Source organism: Chroicocephalus ridibundus, chromosome 2 (assembly GCF_963924245.1).
Source record: "Chroicocephalus ridibundus chromosome 2, bChrRid1.1, whole genome shotgun sequence".
Taxonomy (NCBI): domain Eukaryota; kingdom Metazoa; phylum Chordata; class Aves; order Charadriiformes; family Laridae; genus Chroicocephalus; species Chroicocephalus ridibundus.
In genome coordinates this window covers 96,790,028-96,814,585 of record NC_086285.1, presented here as the reverse complement: position 1 = coordinate 96,814,585, position 24,558 = coordinate 96,790,028, and the positions used below count along the sequence as shown (strand labels likewise).

The window sequence follows — 24,558 nt, the reverse complement described above, 5'->3', positions numbered from 1 at the left end:
TGCTACTAAAGAGAGAAGGTGCCAAATTTCCCCTACCCAGAGTGGGCAGTGGTGGGAGGCAAGGGCAAGATACTGAAAGGACAGGAGTACTCAGAATTTAGACAAACTAACAGAAATTGGTAGCATAGTGCAGAATCAAGAAAGCTGTGGGCAAAACATCCTCCAAAACATTTTTTCTACAAACCTGATGACAAGTAGATGCATCTTTTATTGGACAATGCCATTGTCTAATTTAAGAGAAACAAGATATATGACAATATAAACTACTGAATGAAATAATCTCCATTATTTTTTCAGATGGTAATGGTGTCCTAGGTCAGAGCACGTTTCCCTGTTCTTTAAATACTTTTTGTTGATACTTGAGTAGACATTTTGATTTTGCACCAAGCGTGTTTGCATCATCCTTCAGTTGAGGGGCGGGGGGGGGACGGGGACAGAAATAAATCATTCTGGATTGACTCACAGTCAAATAAGCAAGACCGGAAAAACAGGAAAAAGGAACAACTGGTCTATGGATTCTGACTTTTATTAATAGACATAACATGCCCATTTGGGAGAAATAAAAGACTATTGGATGACACAAAAAAAATATTCCCTATGTGAAAGAGCTAACAGTAGTTCAACTTCAGAGACCTTCAGGTCAAACCCAAAAACTAACTAAAATTTTTAACAGCACATAGCTATTAAGGGCTGTTCGACATTCAGTGAAAGATAAAAACTGAAATACTCATTATAACTTTAAGATGTTCCCCATAATCTTCAATAGTGACTGCGTATTAGAGTATCACCTGGGGAAAAATTAGCACTTAATTCTCAAAATACCTCATGCTAAAGATCTGATTTATGTTGTTGACTTTTTATATTATTAAAAAAAAAAAAAAAAACACACCACACACACACACAAAAAAAAAACAAATAAAAAACCCCAACACAAAACCAAAAAAAGTCACCCCAACAACCTTCCCAAAGCAAAATGTGAGATCTCTCTTATGGAACTTTTTCACAGCAGCCAAAGGAGTAAACCACTACAGCATAGTCTCATCCTTGACTGAAAGGAGATATATTACTGGAGAACAGCAGAGGAAATGAAGGGCATGAGGGACTCTAACCAGACCACTTTTGGAAAGCACTGAATAAACAAATCAAACCTGAATTAAAAAAAGGCTTTTAAGGTACTTCTCCTTTCCCAAATAAAAGGGAAAAAGAAGGTGTAATGAAGCAGAGTACAAACACATCATGCTCTAGACATAAATCTGAACTCAGTACATTATCTATCCCATCATGTATATACGATGAGAGGAAAGAAGCAAACATCTGGAATGTGCACAGAAAGATGAAAGGCATCCAAGCCCATACGTTCTACATCGAAAGGAGAATGTTTACATCAATTTTGGTCTAGGATAATCTTTTCAGACCCATTAACTCACTGACTTGCCAAGTTAGGTGACCTCAAGAGTAAAGGCTACTCTCTAGCAGTGGTAAGAGGTTCAGGTTTCCAGGAAGAAAGCATTCATTGTAGGGAATATATGGTCTGTGTGACAATGATATGTACAAGTAGCTGCCGCTATGTGTGTGATAACAGTTAAAAGGAGGCAGGGAAAGGTTGTCATTTGCTATGGAAATGGACTCCACTGCTAATATCGCAAAGATTTATGACCCCTTAATCAGCAGGCATTAAGGCACTGATGAGAAAAGCAGCAAAACACAGGCAAAGCTCTCTAAGCTTCCTGCTAAGCTCCTGCAACCATAAAGATTGTGCAGTGACACAAAGGCTGGCTACTTAAAGTCTTTATGAAAAGATACTGTTGGCCTCGTCAGATAACTATATTTTACGTTTTCATTCACAGACTTGCAATAGATCATGTCTCTTTCTCTCTTTAGGCATCTCACAAGGAAGAAAAAATGAGATAATGTATGTTGCTTTGTAACAGAGCTCTTTTTTGTCCAATGTATAATGAAAAAGACATTAAATATATTTGAACTGGTGAGTGTAAAGCTTGCCTACATGGTTGACAAAATGTACAAATCATACTTTCATCTCAGCCTAGCTATTAAAAAGACCCCACAAACCCTGTGATCAAGCAGTCTATACAAGTTGTTCACGTGTCACTAGCAGAATCAGAAGTATAGGCGGGATTCCCATCTTTCCTACCCATTCCCCTGTCTCTGAACTATTTGATACATTCTCTAATGCAGTTTTGTGAGGTCTTATCTGAAGGTTGAGATTGAAGACTTTTTTCCAATGAATGGCACTTTGTGAGAATGCATCTTATCTGATGTGCAGCTTCCACGTGCAAAGATAAATTGCTTACATACTGTTAAAGATAAATCTTCCTGAAGCCTGCTATTTCTGCGGGCCATATGTTTGAAAACTTTAACGAAAGCATGATTATTTTTATGCCACAAGAAAGTTGTTTTGTTTCCTAATAAGAATCAAGGTTTCGGAACACAGTTTTTCAAGGGGATTTTTTTTTTTTTTTTAAGCTAACAAATACTGCTGAAAGCTCCATTCCAAGTATTTGGGAAAACTGGATTAGTAACTGAATATTCACATTTGGATATGCACATACATATTCCTCTTTTACGTGGCCAACAGCTGTGCAGAGCACTGTCTTTCCAAGGAATTACAACAAGATGCTCGTCTATGAGATTTCCACCAAGGAGAACTTCATTTTTATGTTTTTTTTCCTTTCCTTTCATAAGCTATCCCATTGTTTCTGATTGCTTGAGCGTTCCCATATTTAATCCTAGGCTGTACAATTCTCTCCTATTTCTGTTACACAGTTAAACATTGCACATTTTATAACATTAATTTCTTTAAATAAGGAACTATGGGGTTCCCCAGCCTGTTCTCTCCACATGATATGTTACTGGGTGAGCCTGCAATTACATTCCGTACTGACAAAACTTTCCAAAATTCAAAAATTGTGATAATCCAGCCTAGAGGTCAGAGCAGCCAGGATGCTGGCCATAGCCACCAGAATCTTCCTGCTAAGCTTTGCCTACGGGCTTACAGGAGGGGACTGCGCTCACACGGAGCTCCAGCGGCTGATGCAGTTCACTGTCTCTCTGAGGAAGAGCTTCCCTCTCTGCTCTGTCACTCTACAACATCCCTATTAAGAGAGATTTAAATTCTAATGATTCTCAGATCAGCTCTCATTTTGTCCGTAAACCAAAACCGGTCGCTTCACAAAGATATACTGCATTCACATTTGAATGTTGTGATAATTCACCTAGGCAAAAGAGAAGATGAATATTGCCAATTTACCATGCAATGTAATGTCAGAGAAGAAACGTAAACCCTACTGGATTCAAAGAGGAGGAGCATCCTCCTCTGCTGCCTAAAATTTTGCGGGACAAGATGCTGGCAGCATCCCAACGCAGAGTCCTACAGGCAGAAAGGGCACGGCTCATTCACACACTGCCTGGCTCCTGAAGTAAAAAAAAATCACTACTTTTTAAGAGGGGGAGCTAGGGAAATTTTCACTCATTGCTATGTTCATCTATGAAATAGTGTGCTGGGGAAGCGTGCTGTCCCCACTCCACATTAATACATCAGAGCAAAGTCTCCTTGGAAACCCCTTTTCCTCAGATTTCCCTGCCAGGAGTACATGCTGCACACACAGCAAGGAGGCAGAACTGAAACAGAAACCCCAGATGATTATGCTCAATGTGAAAAAAATAAAATAACATGGAAAAATACATGGATCACAAATCCTAGTGCACTCACAGAGAGTCCCCCCAAAAATATAAAAGATGGCCAACCGCTTTAGAAGTGAAAAAAACATTTTTTCACTCCTTTTATTTTTTTTTTTTAATCTCCTGCAAAGTCAAGATAGGATCACAAAGTTCAGCTGGTTTTAGGAGGATTAAGGTTTAGGGATTAAGTTTCATTCATTTGGGGATGTAAATTAGTGGCAGAGGGACAGCAGCTGACTGGTGAGGAAAGGGAGGAAGGAGGAGGCAGGTCAAAGAGCAAAGCATGCGCGACTGCAGGCTTTCGCTGGCATAAATCTCAAATGACAATACATCTGGCACTCCACCACAAGAAAGTAAAATACAGGACTATTGCCCAATATACTTGAAAAGCCTCCTGTTACTAAGCGAATAAAGGCAGAATGATGAAATCTGGGTTTCTGTCAGCATCAATGATGGGTAGGCCCTTATTCCACACTTCCTACTCCGAATAATACAAGGAGATTAGAAGTTTACAGATCTTTTTTCCTAAGCATTCCTCTGGCTTGAACAAACCCTCATGTATACAAAAAAACCCAAAAACAAAACAGCCCCACAGCTTGCTCCTAACCTGACTGCCCTGGGCAGCAGTAGCGATGTGGCAGCACAGGGCTATGACTAGAATGCACTTCCATTACCTGAAAACCTTCATGTCCACAGCTTCCCCATATAATTTCTAATGCTTGCCCCACCAGCAATGGAAAATTAACAGCCAGTTCCTCTCAGCCCTTCTTTCAGGTACCTCGCTCTGTGACCCCAAAGTCTTCATTAGAAATACATCACAATAAAGTCTCCACAAGAATGTTTTTAACTATTGCTACCTGCCTTCAGTACACATCACATCTGCTAAAGTTACCAGCAAAATAATTACTCCCATTGACAAGACTACGACGATGTAGTAATAAAAGAGTTATGCCGTGCTCTATTAGAAACAGAAATCCCAGACCATTTCTGGAGTCCAGCTTTTTTACTGGCTAAGCAACAGGTTGCATTTTATAGATCAAGATTGGCTTGCAATGTTTGCAGTTAGAAATGCTCATTTTGGCTTGAAAACTGAGTAAACATAGTCAGGAAGTGATTGAAGGAGCATGGACCGCCAAGATATAATTTATAGTTACTTTCCCACACTTTAAACCATAGTTCTGTTCTTTGGACTCCAAAATTATTGACATAATTAAAATACTGGATTGCCAATCCAGAAGTGCCTGATGCTATCTAATTCGATTGTCACTGTTTATTTCAGTCCATTTTAAGAGCCAAGTCATCTATTGCAAACAAATCTGGAAAGAAGTCATCACAAAAACATACACACACGCACATATGTATATATATTCGCACATACATACATAAACTTAAGTCCTCTGAGTCCCTCGGGACTGTATTGCCATTAAAACTTAAATTATTTAAGAAGCTACAAAAGAATTTTATGTATGGACAAGATGAGCTGGTAGTTAAGCAGGCAAAGTCTTGTATTAAACCATGAAACCTCTGCTCTACTTTGAGTCAGGACACTATTTTCAGAAGATGAACCAAACACAGCTCTCAGGGGTAGCAGAAGGAGAGTCTTCTCCTGTCACAAGAAGTCCATCTCTCTAGGACAAGTATTTTCACTCCCCGATACCTGGCAACTCAGAAACTCCCCCAAGATGAGAATGTTAGGCATGTTCAGTTGCTGTCTTCTTCCTCCACACTCCCACCAGCACACCTAGAGGAAGAACTCCTTGAGAACAAGGGTGTCCTAGACTGGGATGTTCCAAAACTGCAGTCATCTGCTAGAGGTAACTGAGGCAGCCACAGAAGCATTTTTGTGGTGAAGGGTTTGATGGGGACCAGGCAGCCAGTTTGTCCCTCAATGGAAGCTCCTTCCCCTTGTTGGTTGCAAACGCACTTCAGGTGCTTTACTGCCCTCAGCGACTGTGCCACAGCTTCCACTCCTGTGCCCTCCAGGCTTTTCCCTTACACTCCTCTGTGATGACTCCACGCTCCTTATTTGTTTCTCTCCCCAAGCCTTTACACCTTCACAACTCATTACATGTACATCCGTGTAGAAGCATGACCATAACGTGATGTCAAGACATCAGTATTTTTACACTGTTCCCGTTTTTCCTATTCTCCCATCTATTTACATGGAGCAACAATTTACAACAGCATGCACAGAAATGACCGTCCCCCTTTATTTTCAGTGGGGTAATATATTTAAGCAATCTGCAATCCAAAGTTTGGCTTCTAGCGATGATTACAAGGAAAATTCACCCTCAGCTATCAATTCTGTTACACATCCTTGCCATGAGTCAGTTGCCTAAGTAGCAATCACCAAATGCCAGCGTTTTTTTGCCAGTCTTTTAAACACATCTGTGCCAGCTAAGGATAACACTATGCCATGAAAGTATTAAAAAGAAATTCTTTTTCTTTTCAGGACTAAAACATTTAAAATGCAGACCACACTATTGCTTATTATGGATTTCCACCTTGGCACCAAAAACCAGATACACAAATTCACCCAAAAGCAAAGTGTTTGATTTACAGCCATTAATCCCCTGTAGTCTCCCTTCTGAAATATCCTCAGTCCAGAAAATAAATATTCTGTTGTTTCTCAAGAACACGTTTTGTATTGCACTAAAAATACCAGCAAAACAAATACAACATTTGCTGATGTTTCCCGTTAGCAAAGCAGAGAAGCCGCACCACTTATTATTTCACACCTCCTTTACATAAGGACACATTTTAAATTGTATGCCTTTCTGCAGTTTCTTTTGGATAGCTGAAAGAATACATGGAGGCAAAATAAATGTTTTAATAGTTAACACTACTTCACAAATTAAAACACACGAAAACATATCCAATATTTAATACCTTGAAACAAATATGCAGCTCTCTTACAGACAGAATTTCTTCAAGCTTGAGGGTATTAGGAGGTACTCTAATGCGAAAGAGGTTCAGAAATCTTTGGATTTTTTTTATCTGTCCAAAGTTTTAAAAATATATAAAACTTGAAACAAGACATTTAAATCTTTATGAAAAGATTTAAAAGTTTAAAACTTCCTTAGCAATCCTTAGGGAAGGAAATACAAGTTTGTACTGCTTAGATGAAAACAAAGATATCTTCAGTGGATGTAACTGAAATCCCCAAAGAATCACTCATGTCTTAAGCTGATTAAAGACAAAATTTAGAGAGTGAAGCGTGCTTAACCTGCATAGCAAAGTTGCTCCTGTGCCATACTTATGTTCTTACTTTAAGTCTGCTTTCTTCAGTTACCAGGACCAAATTATTGTGATCCTGTCTGATCTTCACCACCATCTTCTGCAAGAAAGTTCTGTTTTCCCTTTATTCTGAACATGGTGTTTTGCTTCCTCAGTAACTTTGGCCATTAACTTCACTACTTTCACATAACCCGTCTGATTCCTGTATCGGATGAGGGAGCTGCAGGTCGAAGCCATCTTACTGTGACACTAATGCTTGCTTCTAGTCCTCTCACTGCACTTAACCTTGCAGTTGCATGATGCCACGTTCAGCTGAGAAAGATCTCAAGAGTGATCATCTAGTTCTACCACTGAAAATGGTGGGCTACCTGTTTGGGTTTCTACAGAGTAATAAACTGCTGCATTTCATCTTTCAGGAGAGGGAACTGAACTGTACTACAATTCTTAAAAGAGGTCAAAAGAAAGATGGAAAAGAAAGTCTACCACTATTTTCAGCAGGCTGAACCATTTGTAAGTAACTTTCTGCTTTCAGTATTTAATTATTTCAGATAATGAAGGTGCAAATACTTACAGGATCTTTTTCCCTAGACTTTTTTCCTAAACTTTTTTTTCCCCCTGTGAGTGTAAGAAGTAAGCAAGCAAGCAAAACTAAGTCGCACCTCAATATCAGATTAATCTATACAATTATTATCCAGAAAAGCTTTGGTTGTAAAGACATGGTGAAATGAACAAAAAAGCAGAAGAAATGAACAAAAAGAAGTCCTGCTGTCGCTGCCTCTGTTTGTTTACAACAGTCTGTCTACCTGTATACACTCAACCACCACATAAAAATAACACTGAAACTAAGACATTTTATGCCATTGACTTGATGGGGAAAGAATTTCATCCTTTGCACCTTGAGTACACAGCAGATACGCCAATACGCTGTAGTTTTTTCTTCCCAGTTAATAGCGGAATTAAAAATTACAAGGAAAGTCACCTAGAGCAGACCCCACCAGGGATATTCTTCATGGCAACTAAGCAACAGATCAAACAAAGTTCATGGATTGCATACCTGAGGAAGCTAAAGTAGATAGGTTCCATACCAAACAAGGTTTCCTGTTCCAATTCAAAGATTTGCATAAATTAGAGAACGAATAATGGTGGCTTCCCAAGTTTTTAGGCTGTCCTTGTGATGGAAGTAGTTCACATTTTACAGTCACGTTAAGAACTGTTTAGAACTCAGCCTGTAACACTGTGTAGGCATGAAGAAGGCACTCTATTTGCCAATGAAATTGAGAAAACGGATTTTGACGTTTAATGTGTCATATCTATTTTATTAATAATCTCTAAAGAGTAATGAGACATATTATTTGTAAAATAGGATGAAACAGATAAGTAAATTGTTGCGTGGAACTGCAGGGAATTTGATTTGGGAAGGAAATGAAGGTTTCTCTCTTTTTCATGACTTAATCAAGAACCCTTCCAAGAGGGCTCTAAAAGGGGAGAGGTGGCAGCCTGCCTCACAAGTGATGACAGCAGCCCCTAAATCAAGTGTCACACAGCTTCAAACCCTAAGGAGTCATCAGTCATGCTCGAAAGAGGGGAAGGAGCAGCCTCCTTCCTAGAGATCAATGAGGCAAACACAGAAGACTCCTTCTGCTCTGCTAAGGATGATTGATGACTCCTTAGCAGCTGAAGTGTGTGACACTTGATTTCACTCACTGATAAGATTGTGTCTATCCAAACACCTTCTAGTTAATGTTTCCAGGGCCCCTACATAGCTGTTCTTTGTGACGTTTTACACAAAGCTCAATTGTTCAATGATTAATGAATTTCTCAACAATAGAAGAAAATTCCGTAAGAAAATTTTTGTAACTGTGTTGCCTGATATTCTGATCACAACACAAAATGGGAGTCTAGGATCCTCAAGAAAAACAGTTGGAGATCTCCTGCATTTGTCAAATGACACTTAGTGTGGAAAACGGTCCTAAAATAAAACTAGCTTTTTTCCTTAACACTTTAAAATATACCCATTAGGTCTGCTTTCCAGAAAACCTAATGCATTGATTGATTAAAAATATTTTCCAAAACTTTAAGAAGCAGATTTACACATGATTATAGATTTCAGACTTAAAACAGGCTTTTTAGCTTATTTTTCTTACAACACCATATTCTTATCCAGTTATTTCATATTTTGAAATGATACAATCAGCATGATTTGAAACTACGCTTTGTAATGTTCTGTAACTACAAGGCACACTTTTGTTTATAGGTTTGAAAACATGCCTGCTTTATATTACATCTAGTCTTATCAGAGGTCTTGTTAAATAATTTTTTTTAATATCATGCAAAATGCACAGCACTATTTACATATATTATAGTGCTCATGCCCAATTTTTCTGCTTTTAAGATTGATACTGAATTAGATGTTTTAAGCAGCTGTATTTTTATCTTTCTTATGATATTACAACCAGGAAATGCAAGAATGTTTTTCGACACTGATTTTATAAGTGTAATGTTCAGCTGGATTCTGCCCCAGATGCCTTTGGGAGTTTTAGCACTTTGCACAAAATTCACAAATCTCTGACAAATGCAAGAACCAGGCAAGTTAGAATTCTGTCAGAAAATACATTAGAAAGGAGTTAACTGTACTCCAACAGGTTGTCAATTATATCTGTATTCCTCTTTTCAGTTCTTTTAAGGCCAAGTGCTTCACGTACTTCTAGTCCAAACATTATTTTCCTTACTCTGTAAGTTTGTTCATTAAAAAGCATACTGGTAAATCAGAAGAAGAATACGACAGTCTAGTCCAGCAAATGATTATGAATGTGGTAATCTTAACCCTTCCAAATGAATGACAGGAACAGAATGGCATTACTGTCAAAGAAAAATGCTCCACATAACCTTTATCATTTTGCCAAAACCAGCCCACCAGAAGAAACCAGAGAGATTCCAAGTTTGGACTTGCCAAATGAATCTTTCATTTAAAATTTGAAACAAAGGCATTGCTTTTGCCAAACGTTGCTAAGCTTTACTGAGGCCTCGCGTGAAAAACCAAGAGCTCAGACTATTTGGAATTCATATTTGATGTAAAACTTGGGCTTGTTCCCACTTAATACAAATAAGAGACTGCACGTTACCTTGAAGCTCTTTAAATTAAAAACGATACTGACAGAGAACTGTGCCAAATTAACTCAGCTATGATGAAATGATTATAAAATCATGGTGTTACGAACCGTCTTGGCACCTAAGACATGATGAAGTCTCCATAACACTCTGAAAATTTGTTAAAATGAAAATAAAGACTGGTTTTGAAGCTAACATTTTATTTCTGAAACATTATATTCTTAAGGAATTTAAAATACTAAGTATAATGAGATACAAAATCAAACAGATATTTATGTTGAAAAATATACCTTTTAAAAAATTTTTATCATAATGATAGATTTCTAATGCTAACAACACTTTAACGTCATAGTCTAAAAATAAGTATGACCTTCTGCACAATAGCATTTGGTCTATAATATAACCTTATAATATTAAGTTGTATTTTTCTTCACTAAAACATTGAAACAGATATAAAAATCATCTTACATTCTCTCTCATGGTTCATTACAAGATAAAATAAGATCACGCTCAAAAGATGCCCTTAGCAACGCCAGTAACTGTTGTTAAGGACAGCGACATTGACAGGTAAACAGGAGTTTACATCATACAGGGTCTCATTGTCCAGTTTGAGGTGTACTACCTCAAATGCTTGAGCATACGGTATGAATACTCTCCAGCTTGAGAAAGACTTCTCCTCAATTGTCCGTTAATGAAAACCTGTATTTTGAGAATATATGAAGATTTTTTTTTTGAAGGGTATGTTTGTTTGACAAACAGCCACAGTTCTACCAGAAGTAGCTACTTAAAGTGGTAACAGATAATTCCCAAACTTCTTTTGATTCTTTAGGAAACAGGGAAGCGGAATTTTTCAAGGAAAATTATGTTCTGAAACTGTCAGACAGGCTTCACTTAAAATCTAAATTTATACACAGATAGGGGGTTATGTGCATTGCTTTTCCCTTCCCTCTCATTACTATTCAACCCAGTCAACTCCAATTAAATTTATAAGGATAAATATTTAAACAACATTTCCATGAAAACAGCTGATCAGCTGGAAGACAGAGATCTTACTGGTGTGTCCCCTGAAAGCACTGAGCACTGTGTGCTCAGAAATACCTACGAGCCTTCAAATAACCCACATGGAAGAGAACATTTATTAATACCCAAACTGGGAAAAGTCATAATATACCCAAAAGTCACAAAATACTCAAACTGGGTATGGGAGGTGTGGGTTAGCTGGGAAGAGAGGTTTAGCACTCACTGCTCATTATGTGTGAATGCCCAGACTCACCTTTATTAATATATAAATTCAGAGAAATATAAATACTTCCCAGAAACAGTTGAGGTGAACAAAAAAAGAAGAAAACAGAGAAGTCTTGGAAACCTGCCTAATTTCCTCTGAGCACACAGTCCACCCACTTGCCAAGCTCACAGGGAAACCCAACTTGCATCATTGTGACAATCCTTCCCTGGGAATGCCTTGAAGAGACAATGGTTTTCCCTATCTGTGGCCATGAGATGACCAGACTGTTTTGGAGCTGGAACTCCTTTGTCTAAAAATTCCAAAATTCGAGGATTTTTTTCTGATGCATAAGACATCTTCAACTATCGAAATTTTCCATTAAATGGTCCACACTTCACCATCTACTCCTATTGTTCAGAAAATCTTCATTCTGGCATTTTCTAAATTCTGAATGCCTAACTTTGAAACCTGCAAAAAGCATTGTGCATTTTGGAAACTTGCAATTCTGCAGTCTTGCAGAATTGTTAAACGTTGTTAATCTTCTTAGAATAAATGTCTATTTAAAGCAAAGTAAAAAATGCTGAACTAAACCCTTGCACCTACCTATTGTGGCTGAAAAACATTATAGGTTGTCATCCTCCATTTGGATCCATTAGTAAAGGAGAAGAGGTGCTTTTCTTATTGATTTCACTTTTACTGATAGAAATGGAATGTGTCATCCTGAATTCTATTTTAGGATCCCATTGGCAATATGCTCCAGCTCTCACCAACGTTTTCTTTTCACTTTTCCTGATCTGTTGTCTCCAACAAGTTTCCTTCCAGTCCTGCAACTTTCTTGAGTCCTCCTCATCCAGTAAAACCAATCTGAAATCCAAGGTTTTTATCCAATTCACCTTATTATTATCCACACCACCTTTCTTTCACATTGGCTACTTGCCCACAGGACCCAAAATCCTGCTGATTTCAGGTGTCCTCCATAGCAAACATTCACATTCTAATCCATGCCTTTCCTTAAGCTGTTCAGTCACTACCATACCCTCCTCAGCTCTATGAAGTATCTTTTCAGCTAATCAATAAATCATTTCCTCTAACCACAATCTAAATTCTAACACCTTCAGAGCTCCCTCAGTACATCTTGGTTCCTCATCAGTTCTGTCCCATGTCTCTCGTTTCCTTTCTCAGTTTTTGATGTGGCTTAAACCTAGTCTATTTGTCAATTATTAGGCCTATGTTGGTCCATCACCCCAACCCATGGTTTTCTAGCTCCTCTCTTCACATCCCCCTCCCAGTCTTTCCAGTACAGAACTATGCCACAGTCTAATGAGCATCCTAAGTTTCCATCTAAGAGCTCAAATTTTCTTCTTTCCTTTCCTGGCAAGTTCCAAGCACTAACTCTGTCATTACTCGACATCTGGTCCTGCCTTCTGAGAGACTGAAGGCACAGGGGAAGGCTTACAGATCATAAAGAGAAAAGACTAATTGGCTAATTGCACATTACAAACAAAGTCTTAAAATTCTGTTTTGCAAGAAACTGTGTTATTCCCTACATTAAAAAAAGAAATTAAATTCACGTTCAAGTCACAGAATGGACAGCCATTATTTGCTCACCTGAAATATTTGTTTCAAGGAGAAAAGTGCCCGTCTCAGCTCCCGTCCATTGGAATTGTAAAGTTTTTCTGTAAAAAAAAAAGAAAAAGACAACAGAAAAGTTCAGCATAAACAAAACTGACAACATGGCAACATGGCAAAAAGCAGTACAGATTTCAAAAGAGTTGGAGTGGTAGAGTCATAGTGCCCACTTCCCATTAGGTAGACTGCTGTTAAAGAAAGAAGATTTATTTTTTATATATAAAGGAATCATTCATTAACAAAGTGCAAGTAAAACCAGGGTTTAGTTGTCCGTAACTTCAGATGGCATCTCCCAGGTAAATTCACAATAGCTTGAACAAGATCAGCGAGAGACAATGCTCTAAGGGGTTTTTGACAATGCCTTGAAATACTGCTGTTTCTGCATTAAGGTAAATTTAGGGTTTACTGAAAGTACCAGATTAGCCTCAAAAGACTCAACTGAGAGCACTCTTTGCTTTTGTTATCAAAGCTAGAGCCACTGAATCCCATCCTTGACTGCCTTCCCTCTAGACATTCTTTTCTCATGTTCTCATCTTTCTATTGTTAAATCCTTTCTGCAATGGCAATGAACGTTAATACCAGAAATAGTCGGACAGTCTGTTCTAAGCATAATTCAAAACAGTGTTTTATTCTCATGAAAACTGATCTTGATCTTTTTCTAAATGAAGCAGAAGCCTTCTTTTCATCATCCAATACTGAAATATATTACTTCATTTATTCCCCTACTAATGCATACTCATAGAAATAATTTAAAGAAGACAAAAGCAACTCCTCTGCTATCTTTCTCAACCCTGCCACAATGGTTGTGCCTTTGGGAGAAGTCTTAAACAGCATGTCTCAAATTTACTATTGTGTATTTGGAAGCAATTTCTGACTCTGTGCGTGGCTGGAGCAGAAGGTGTGCTCCTCAAGTCTTCCTGGTCTACTCCGTTTGGTGTATCTGACTGATAGAAACTATATTCAACACTTCTAGAGTCCTAAACTGTACTTTTTTACACTAATGCAATCTGAGGACAATTACAAAGGAAAATCAGATCTCCACGGCCACTTGATAGGACACACTTTGCCTTACCCACAGATGATCATGAAAGGACCTCCTCTTCAACAGACAGCGGCCAGGTCATGAGACCAAAGTTGGAATGCCCATGGAGTGGGAATATTCTTATGAGAAAATGAAATATCAATCCCCCAAAGTTTTCTTTCTTATTTTCCCTTGTCTATTTTTCATTTAATTACTACTACTTTACACTACAAAATCAAATCAGATTTTATATCCCTCCCTCAGGAAGTTATAAAAAAAGGCCTAGCATTTGAGGATTCAATGCATTTATAACTCAGTAATCAATTTTTTACTTCAATCAAAGAAGGCAGATTTTAATTTTTGAAAATCATTTCTTATTCCCAATCATCATCTTCAACCAAAGGAAAAACGTGAAGTAAAACTTCAGCAAAAACTTACACTTTTTTTTTGGTAAACTTTGAAAGTAGCTTTGTTCATCCCTAATTGCCTCTGATTTCAAAGGCAGAACGTGTAAAATTGGCAAAACTATTGTTGTTGTAAGTTGTCTCCTTCCTTGCACTGTTTATAGATTCCTGACAAAACACTGGAGGAACAGATTTCACTTCAAGCCATAAACTTAGAGGCATACTTTAATTACTCGAGCTTAAAAATGCACTGGCATGTGAAACTACATTTCTTGGCAGGATAAAGAGTAATTTTGTCAGGAAAGCTTAAAGAATAATAAAGGTCTTTTAAGACCCGGTCTGTCAACTTTACATGCCATATTACACAAAATATTCCTCTTTGAAAGATACCTCCATCTGGCATTTGTTATTACTAATTTCCCTCTATTCATAATTCACCAGCATCATTACAAGCAGAGTCTCTCCAAATAAGGCAGTACATTATCATCTTAATTAAGAGAGGCACCATTTCTTAAAGTGCTGGCAACTTTGTACATAAATATCAATGTCCTAACAAATGCCATCTGTTGGTCTTGGTCTCAAACAGGAACAATCATCGTGTCGGCCCGGGGTAAAGTCCTAACGAACCATTGTTATGATACCATAATGCTGGTTGCTTTCATTGGTGCGTGCAGATTTTTGGTACGTCTCAGAGAAACAATGCCGAACATTTTTCTTCTTGGTCTTTTCACAGGGGATAAGATCATCCTTGGCAATCAGCACAAACAATGCTTTCCCTGCTCGCGTGTAGCGAAGAGGACAGAAGTTATTAACTGCAGCTCAAAAAGGGGTCTATCATCAGAGCTGAAGAATCAACTACTGGAAGTAACAGGTTTGGCAACAGCAGTGGCAACAAGACAGGAGCACATATAGCAAACGCTTGAGCTGGTCTGAAACCCCTTTTGAAGAGCAACAGTCCAGGTAAGTCATCTCATCTCTGACATCTGCTACCAGCACACAGCAATCTATACAGAGATCCCTCCTCATGTGGAGCTAACCTTGTTGAATCAGCTCAGAAATACAAGTTCCTCCTAACCTCTCCACCTGATATACTTACACATGGGCAATACGCTGACTGTCTACGTGTGCACTGGCACCCAATTCTTAGCGTGCTGGCAGCCATCAAAAACATTCATGGAGCATAACCCAAGGAGGAAAGTGAGATGGTCACTCCTTGGAGTCCTACTATATCAGAAGATGTTTTGGTTTAGAAAACTGCAGTCCAGGGCGAACCTCACACAAGGCAGAAAAGCCAAGGTACTGCATGGATCACCTTATAAAAGCTTGTACTTTTACTGTATTTCTGTGTGCTGCTGTTTTTTCAGAAAACGATAAATGCATACACCAGATTACAGCTCAGGGACACTCAGTAAGATGCTCTCAAAGCCTTACAGGATTCCCATTTGTCAACAGTAACTTTAAAACCACAGGTACATTGGGGGTCATCCCAGAAGCTGCAACCAAGGCTATGAAAACGCATCAATAGAAACTGAAAGGTAGTAATTACTCGTAAGCTCTTTATCTATAGAAGAAAATCAAATCAAAAAACAGAGAGGGAAAGGCATAGTTGCTTATGATGTTTTCAAATGGAAGACAATTCAGAAACCAGATAGGAAATGCTTTTTAACGCTTGGTCTTTTATTTAGCAATTTAAAGTGTTGCCCTCTTTTAAACAGACTGAGAAATACCTCTCCATGCTAAAGCACAGAGGTGCCTGTAATTCCCATGGTGCATCCCTGGAAGAGTTGTCTTTAATCGAAACAAATGATGCCTACGGATTTGAAACAGGAGTCCAACCTGGTACTACCCCCAGAACCGAAAAATCCTGAGTTGCTCCAAGGACAGCCCAAAAGACCTACCTGTTTGCTGCCTTAATATAACGTGTTGTAGATAAGCTTCGATACATACACCAGGGCTGCTTTATGCAAGAAACTGAACCTCTGAACTTCAAGCAAGAACACTCGCTGCTGCACCTCTCCCTGAAACTTCATAAGTCTCTGGCCCTTTGGTAAAACACATCTCCTGCCCTTCCCCAGGTCAGACACAGGCTGGAGACACACCGTACTCATACACTCCAAGATTAGGGAAGATAAAAGAGGTCAGGCAGCTTGAGATATCTGACTCTATCTACCTATTAATGACTGCATTTTTGACACTTATGTCCTGAGAAACTATGTTATTGCAGTTCTTTCTTATTACTTTTCTTCAAGAAATAGAGAGCTGCATCTGCTGCTGTGAAATAGGTTTAATTGCAGATACCTAGACGATGGAAAAATCTCCTGGTCGTTCCCTCTGGTGTTAACTAACACTAGAGGGCACTGCTTATTTCTTTATTTTATGAAAGAAAAGGCACTCTCTACCTCCGTGGGCCTCCCGCTGATTGAACAATACTGTTTGGGATGATGAGTTGGTATTTCATTAACCTGGAAACCCTGCTTTTTATCTGTAGACTCTAGAAATTTTCCAGAAAATAAAATCCTGAAATTTTCCTGAGAAATTGAAAGGTATCACCACTGCTGACCCCAAACATTCAAAATTAGAGCCAACTCTTTTGAAACTATCTGATAGAAAACCAGGTACTGGTACGGGCTTGAGTTTTATTTACCTTTCCACAACATGCAAGAGTCACATTTGTTAAATTATCCTTCATATCATAATGGGTGGGTGTATATTCTTGAAAGACAAAGAGATTCCCCCTTAGGTCACCGCTTCTTTCTACAGGCAGAGCGTCAAAGACAACCAGGCTTGTGATACAGCAAGACATGCACGAGAGGTAGCAACCTACAAGTGCCTATTTTCTTGCAACGGCAGCACTTTGGTCGTGAGAAGGCTTCACGCTCTAAAAGATAACCATTATTTAATACCGAGATTTTTTACTTTTGCAAAAATAAGTCTCCTAGAGAGGAAAGGAAAACAACTTATGCTAGGTGAAAAGGGATTTCTCTAGGTCAATTTGGTATAAATGTGGTGGTGAAGAGGGGGCAGCTTGGTTTGCAATTAGCATCATTTCACAGAGCAAGATAAGCCTTTAAAGATCTTTTTATCAGACCACCGGTAGCTTTCAAAGGGGATTCTATATTTTCAAAGACGACTGTCAGAGGCTCAAATTCCATTGGCTATTCTACTTTTTTGACTACATGGGAAAGGGACTTTTTAAAGAAAATCATATTTGGTCTTTATATTCTTAATGAAAGTATTGACTTTTCTGCTGACTAGGGGAAAAGGAGTGTTTTCTATCCACAATAATAAAAGAAAAAACAGAACTGACTGAATATTGCTTGGTTCAGTCCCATGTGTTACACCTGACCTCTGACCGACAGAGTACCATCCTCCTCCCTTCCTCTTCCATCACACCCATTGAATTAGTCCCTGGGATATAGTAATTTATGTAGCATCAGCCTTTTGAGCTATTGGCAAAGGCTCGTGAACATCTGGCTGAGCACAAATGGGAGTTGCTCTGCTTCACTTGCTGCTGCCTGAATGACCTCTACATCTCCCATCCATGCCTCTTTTCTTTAAACTACAATTTCAAGATGAAGCTCCTTTACTTACAATAACATAAAAGGGAGATTAACTCCACATTTGATTACATTAGCAGGGTACCTGGAGCAGATCTAATTAAATGACATTTGAAACATTTCCTGCCATTCATTTCTGAAGTCCTTGCACGGGACAGAAGTAGCAATATTCTCTGGCTTGCACCAGCCACTTACAAACCGGCTAGTACTTAGAAACTCAAAACTTAAATTTAGTCTCCGCAACAATGAATAAAATATTATTTTAAGTGCTCACTAGGAAGAAGTATTAGTAACAGAAGTCTTTTAGAATTTAAATGAACTGCCTAGGTTTCCACCAGCACCAATGGGGAAAAAATAATTAAAGAACAAAGAAAAATGTTTATAACAATAAAAAAAAAATCTCTTTCTGCCAATGCCAAATACCACACTTCTGAATTTATTACTACAGTATTTCAATTTTAAATGGGTGTTATTCTATCTGAATGAATTTACAAAATCATAAAACTAGGTAAAAATTTGAGCAGCACAGCAAGAAGTCAGGCATACGGGTCCAATCCTGCGAACAGGCTTCAGGAAGCAGCCTGGCAGACTTTGCTGGGTTACTCAAGTGGGCCCACAGGTACGTACAGTGCTGCAGATCTATAAAACAACTGTATATAAAACTAATTAGTGCAGTGTGCCAGTCTTTCACTGTATGTCAAACAAATTAAAGCAGTCCTCTAAGAAAAGACCTGGTCCTGTGCCAAGAACAGGCTCTCGTTATAGTTTTGCTTTTGTCCACAAAAGCCAGTCATAAATGTGTTGGCCAGACAAGGCACTCTCCTTTTCCTCCCGGACCCCCTAGAAAATACGCGGAGAAGGGATTCATTCACAGGCACATTCCCCACTACTTCATTAACATAATTGTTGCTTCTGCTGAGAAGCTGCAGTTGTTTTGCATATTACAAATTTTCTTTTTTTTTTTCCTCCAAATCTGGTCTTAGTTTCTCTCTATAAATCGTTTGTTATGCATTACAACACATCACATGTGAATTCAAGCTATATATTCTCCCACTGATCCGGGGTAGCACTTAGCAAGGAAGAGGAGCTTTCTCACAATAAAGGCCGAGCAAGTGGCTGCGTACAGATTTCGGGAAGCCTGGCCGCACAACGCTGAGCCCACATCACCGTCAGCGGCGACTGCTTTGGAGGAATGTGCAGGCTGCCCCCAAGGAATGCCGCCCTGGCTCCCCGTCAGAGAAAATCCTCCCTCCCCTCCTTTTCATTCAGAGACACAGCAGCTGCTTAGCTAATTATCTGGGACAGTGGGTCTCCACAGTGAACAGGGTCCTTTGCCCCCGCTGAGAGCAGGGGATCCTTTGTGGGGAGAGGATCCTGTTACGCCTGCATATGAGAAGAGCTTCCCTTCAAGCCTGCATCCTTATTCCCTTTCTCTGTAAAGGACCCGTAGGTGGGGAGTGGGAGGAGGGAAAAGCCACAAAATAGCCTTGGACGTCCTTTCCTATCCCATATCCTAAAGCCAGGCTGGCAGAAGCTTAAAGCAGAGGGTGCAAAGAGGCACCTGCAAACCCCAGGGAGCCCGTGGGTTTGGAGAGGCAAGAGGGAGAACTCCATAATGGGATCTCCACTGGGAATGAAAAATAGCCGATATGGCCAGCACTTCAGAGCAATTCTGTACACTTGCACTTAAGGAGTTTCCTGCCTCTTCAAGGGCAGAAGTCTGCTTTCCTGACACTGCAAGAAGCAACCGGCAGAAACAGTCCCCTGGATTTCCACAGGGACGGCACACAGGGCAGAAACCCCACTTTGGGAAGAAGGATTGGAGCTAGTCTTTTTTGAATGTTCCTCTGAAGCGCCAAACGTCCTAACTTCTGTCGCAAGGGAATTAACATAAAACTGTCAGCACAAGAATGATTATACACTTAAATACAGTGACAAACGGATCCACTCCTCCAGGTGCAAATGTCCTCCACATGAAGCGTACCTCTGATTCTTGCTCCTGTATTTCCAAGAGATTTGAAATGAGGTTTAATCATTTGCGGGAAAAGAAGTAAAAATAAGAAAACTCCAGAGGACTGAGGAGAAAAAGGATGACCCGGAGGATGAGGAATCAAAGACATACAACAACAGAGAAACAACGCAAAGAGAAGTACAGAAGAGCAGAGGGGAGTCAGTAAGAGAGAGAACAGCCAGCAGGAAAGGTGAAGGTCTGGAGTACCACTAATACAAAAACAGTAATGCTTAAAGAAAGTAGTTATGCTTAAATGATCACCTACAGAGAACTAAACTTAAGAATTAGGAAGCATGGAAAGACTGAGTGAGAAACTGAATCACCTGTGTAAAACAGAGAGAGAGAAATCACCCTTTCAGGGCAGGTCCTTTTCTTTCTGAATACATCGCTCTTGAATGTCCTGGAGATTCCCCCCACCCTTGGTTCCAGGTTTTAGTCAATGCTTGAGATTCATTACCAATATACAGATAAACTACAGCAACACCTAAGTAATTCAGTGAGATTTAAAAGGAGGTTTTTACACATACAGGTGGTAAAAGGAACTTTCCAGTTTTCACTATGCTCCATTCTGGGAGCCTAACAGGTCTAAACTGCTCTCCTCTCCACCACTTCTACCAAACTTCTGTTTATTCTGCTTGGCTTCAAGCAAACCATGTGGTACCGATAAACCGTTAGCCAGAGTTTCCCCTTCACAAAGCTCTAAATTACCATCCCTTTGGCTCCTGGAGACCCATCCACATGCATGTGGAACTAGGAAGAACATTTGTCACACTATCTGTACACACTATGGCAAACAAATGCCAATGATTTACACTAAAGAGAGATGATAAAACACCGCAAGTGTTTACATAGTTAAGTGCAAAAGGAAACCTTAGTTTTCATCAGATGGATCCTGGGGCTTACAGCTATGGAAACTGGTACTCTCTGTATGTTGCACTGCGTTATGGTAAGATCTTAAAAACTGATGGTGTCAGAACTATTCAATTTCTAACTTACTTAGTGTATTAAGGCCCTGCTTACTGACAAGCAAGTGAAAGAAGGACATTCCAGATGATGTGGGCTGAGAGCAGGGTGAAGCTGGCTGACAGAAGGGGCTAGTACTTTTTCCCTTAGTTTTATACCTCTGTGCTCTCTACTGTTTTCCCAACTCCATACTGCAGAAACCTGTCTCAGTTGTCTTTTACTGCTGCTGTGGAAAAAAGGACATAAGCAATAAAAACGCCCAACAGCAGGAGAGCACAACAGCAGGCTTTACTTAAATTAGGAAGTAAAAGAACGGCACATTAAAACGCAGAGTCAACAAAGAATCACTTAACTGCACAGAAAGCAGCAGCAACAACTCCAAAACTTAAGCATGGCTCAAGCATTTCAGTGATTAAAAACCCCCAGGCTTTATAAATTAGTTGTCTCGAGAGAGATAAAGAAAATGCAGGGGGTGTTCATTGCAAAAAAATCTTCTTTTTTAGAGCTAGCTTTTGTGGTCAGGCTGGAGCTGGAGAAATTATTGCCAGGCCAACGCCACAAAAGGCATTTGCTGTCCTCTATGAGCTGAAAGCTACGAACAAACAAGAATAGCAAGGCATCTTTGAATCCATTTGTCACTTGACTATCACTGCAGCTTTTATTTCCATTTCCAGATTACTTCTCTCACATATATCCTTTCTGATTTTGCAAGCTAGAATACAGAATTCCCCTTTACAGTTACATTTCCCATCCAGTCTGATGCCTACTGATAACTTTGGACACATGGGGAAAGCCTGCTGATGGAAACAACAGCAGTGAATTAAGTAGACTGTGTGGGTCCACGGACACAGTACTGATCTAGAACAAATTGCTCAAGCAGCTCCGTCTTCCTTCCTTCCTTCCTTCCTTCCCTGAAATAAAAATCAGCACTAGAAAGGCATATTTGAAAGTTACAGCCTTGCCAACATGTTAACAAAATAAAGATCCTCTGCCTCTTCAGCCTATTAATTCCAGCTATGGAACAGGCACCGTTGCGTACTTCCCTGCAATGATTTATTTATACAGGTCCTCTCCACTTGAATGCAAAAGGCACTAATACGCTCTTTAGTTCTGAAGTGCAGGAAACAGTACTTTGGCTTGATAACTTCAAAGGAGGGTACTTCTGCATGCCCAAAAAACGCTGTGACTGCTCTTCTGTAGAAGTCAAAGGGTTACAGAAGGGAAAAGGCTGCGTAACAAGGTCAAATATTACAGCACCGTATTACAGCAAGTGGTGATGGAAAAGACTTAAGAGGTCATCTTGTTCATCCCCCTACTAATGCAAAATTGTTCCCTAGAGAGTAATACAGTAGGAAAGTAGTTGTTATACTAAAATATAGGTTACATAATTCAAGAGAATGGGGCCAGGGAAAATTGCTAGAAAAGAAAATAATATAGAAGAACTTACTGCTTTCTTGAGAGGTTACTGTAACCAATCTGAGGCTAAAAAATAATCATAAAAAAAGTATGTTGAGGCTAATCTTTAACGTTTGTTTCAGTTTACAACTAGGTCTCTGAATTGCTGACCTGTATGCTTGTGCTTGAACAAGCACATCAGTGCCTCTTGGATTACAAGTACTTAATAACAACATGCTAGTCATGATTTGAGTTCTCTGGTTTTATTCCATTTCAATCCCAGTGCCAACACGCTGCCCTGCATGCTCAATCAGTATTAGTAAACAAAGAACAACAAGCAAATTACAGCAATCTATCACCAAAAAAAAAGGACAAAATATTTAGCACGCACACATTACCCCTAGAATTCTGGATGCCTTATCTGTGCTGACAGCTTGCCAAGAGGCAAAACATCCAAGCGCAAAGACATCACAGGTTTGTGCCAAGAACGTGAATGAGCTCCTGAGCTTCAAGTTCAGGCCAAGTTTTACTGTTGCATAAGACATGCCAAAATATGCCAGAGGCTATCTCCAAGACTAGGATGTTCCAGTGATCCCAGTCCATCCCCAGAAAGCGCAATTACCACCCTTCAGACCTCAGAGGATCCAGCCTCCTAATTAACTGCACTTGTATTCAACCTCATCAGAGGTTGTTGGAAAATCTAGACAGCAAGTATTGTCCACTCATCTGACAGCAAGGCAACAGGCAAAAGAGCAGCAGCAGCAGCTGATGGTGAAAAGCTGCTTCTCCTCAGGCTACTGCCAGCGTTTGCAATGGCTTGTGCGTCTTTAACTAGCCATGCCTGCGTTGCCTACATCCACGTGAGACTTTCCAGCCTCACAGCCACATTGCTGAGGGCAACAGGTTCCAACTCAATGTTGGGGGTCTTTTTGACCATTTCGAGTGGCCAAGACCAAGCATCCACCACAAAGTCCTCACATACAAAAAACAGTAGATGTTCCTGTGAGTGAGACACATAATATGTATCAGGAGTTTATATTTATTTGTATTTCATCATCACCCAGAAGGTTCAGCACAGTCATGAAGATCCCTTCTGGAAAACTTCTAGAGAGGCATCCGACTCCAGTGGAGCTTCATCTATAGGGTTTTTTTCCCCAAAATTAATTAAAAAACAGAATAAGCAAAGAATTCCAATGGAAATGCCACAGCATCTCCGGGATATTTATTTCAGTATTTCATTACATTTACTGTTAATATTGATTTCTAAAACAATTATTTTTTAAATTTAATTTTCAGACCTCTCCAGCCTGAAAATTCCTGTAACGCCTCCATATAACAGCCTCTTCCTTAAACTGAAAAAGTTTACTTGTAGCTCATCTTTCCTAAACCTCTGATAGTCCTTCTTGTTCTTGTGTACATCCTCTAATGAATTCCCATCTTTAAATGCCCGAACCCAGACACAGCAATTCAACTGAGCCTTTACTGATTTTGAGTAAAGAGGAAGAAAAGCATTTCAACAGTCAAAGACTTGGTTTTGATTTAGTATTACAGAGGCACATAACAAAGAACAATCCCTTAAGTAATAGCCTCATAGTTCCTAGCAGATGTGATCTCAGTCAAAAGCATTAGGCTAGTTAACCAGCTTTGTTCAAATAACTTGATCTGTCTTTTTCCATGTGTCTTGATGTGTTTTAGGGTTCTTGAAGGATGCTTCTTTAGGACACTTGAAGGATATAGTTAAATTAGCAAAAATTAAGTTAACAGAGGCTGATTTGCAACAGAGAGGGAATGAAGAAATATCAGATGTGAAGAAGGATAGAGTGCAGCACAAATACTTTTAGCAGATGTCAAAGTAATTCAGGGTCAGCAAGCTTCCCACCATTCTGAAATTGCTGGGACACATGAAAAACACACCAACTGAAAGGAAAGGAAAACCCCAGGAATAAACTGGAACAGAACCACTAAGACGTCAAGCTAAATCCATGCCAATGCACGAGTCTCATCTGACACGCACGCCAGGTCAAGCACATGGCCAGCCCTTGTACAGTAGCCTGGGGAGGCTCAGAGGCCTCCGCTATCTGCTGGATAACTCACCTCCCAGCACTTCTACCGCTGCTGCACCATGTGCCTCACCATCTCCTGGGATGCACTGGCACGTGTTGGGTGGAGGTGGCTGGCACATCATCTGCCATACCATGCCTTAGAGCAACAGGGACATGAATAGGCATCCCAAGAACGTGGCACAGGCACCCTCCAGTTGGAGGCCTGTAACGAGTGGTGTCCCTCAGGGGTCAATACTTGGACCAATT

General features: G+C 39.6%; 1 protein-coding gene across 8 annotated transcripts in view; it reads right to left on the bottom strand.

The window, feature by feature from the left end:
- The window catches only part of FHOD3 (formin homology 2 domain containing 3), a 400,221-nt gene that overhangs the window by 202,485 nt on the left and 173,178 nt on the right, over nucleotides 1–24,558 (bottom strand). For all 8 annotated transcript variants that reach the window (XR_010069969.1, XM_063326254.1, XM_063326253.1 and 5 more), the window contains exon 4: nucleotides 12,878–12,945. Coding sequence is in view for 7 of the 8 variants with exons in the window: in XM_063326254.1 (XP_063182324.1) it covers nucleotides 12,878–12,945 (68 nt within the window). In the remaining variant the exon portion in view is untranslated. The remainder of the gene's footprint in view (nucleotides 1–12,877; nucleotides 12,946–24,558) is intronic.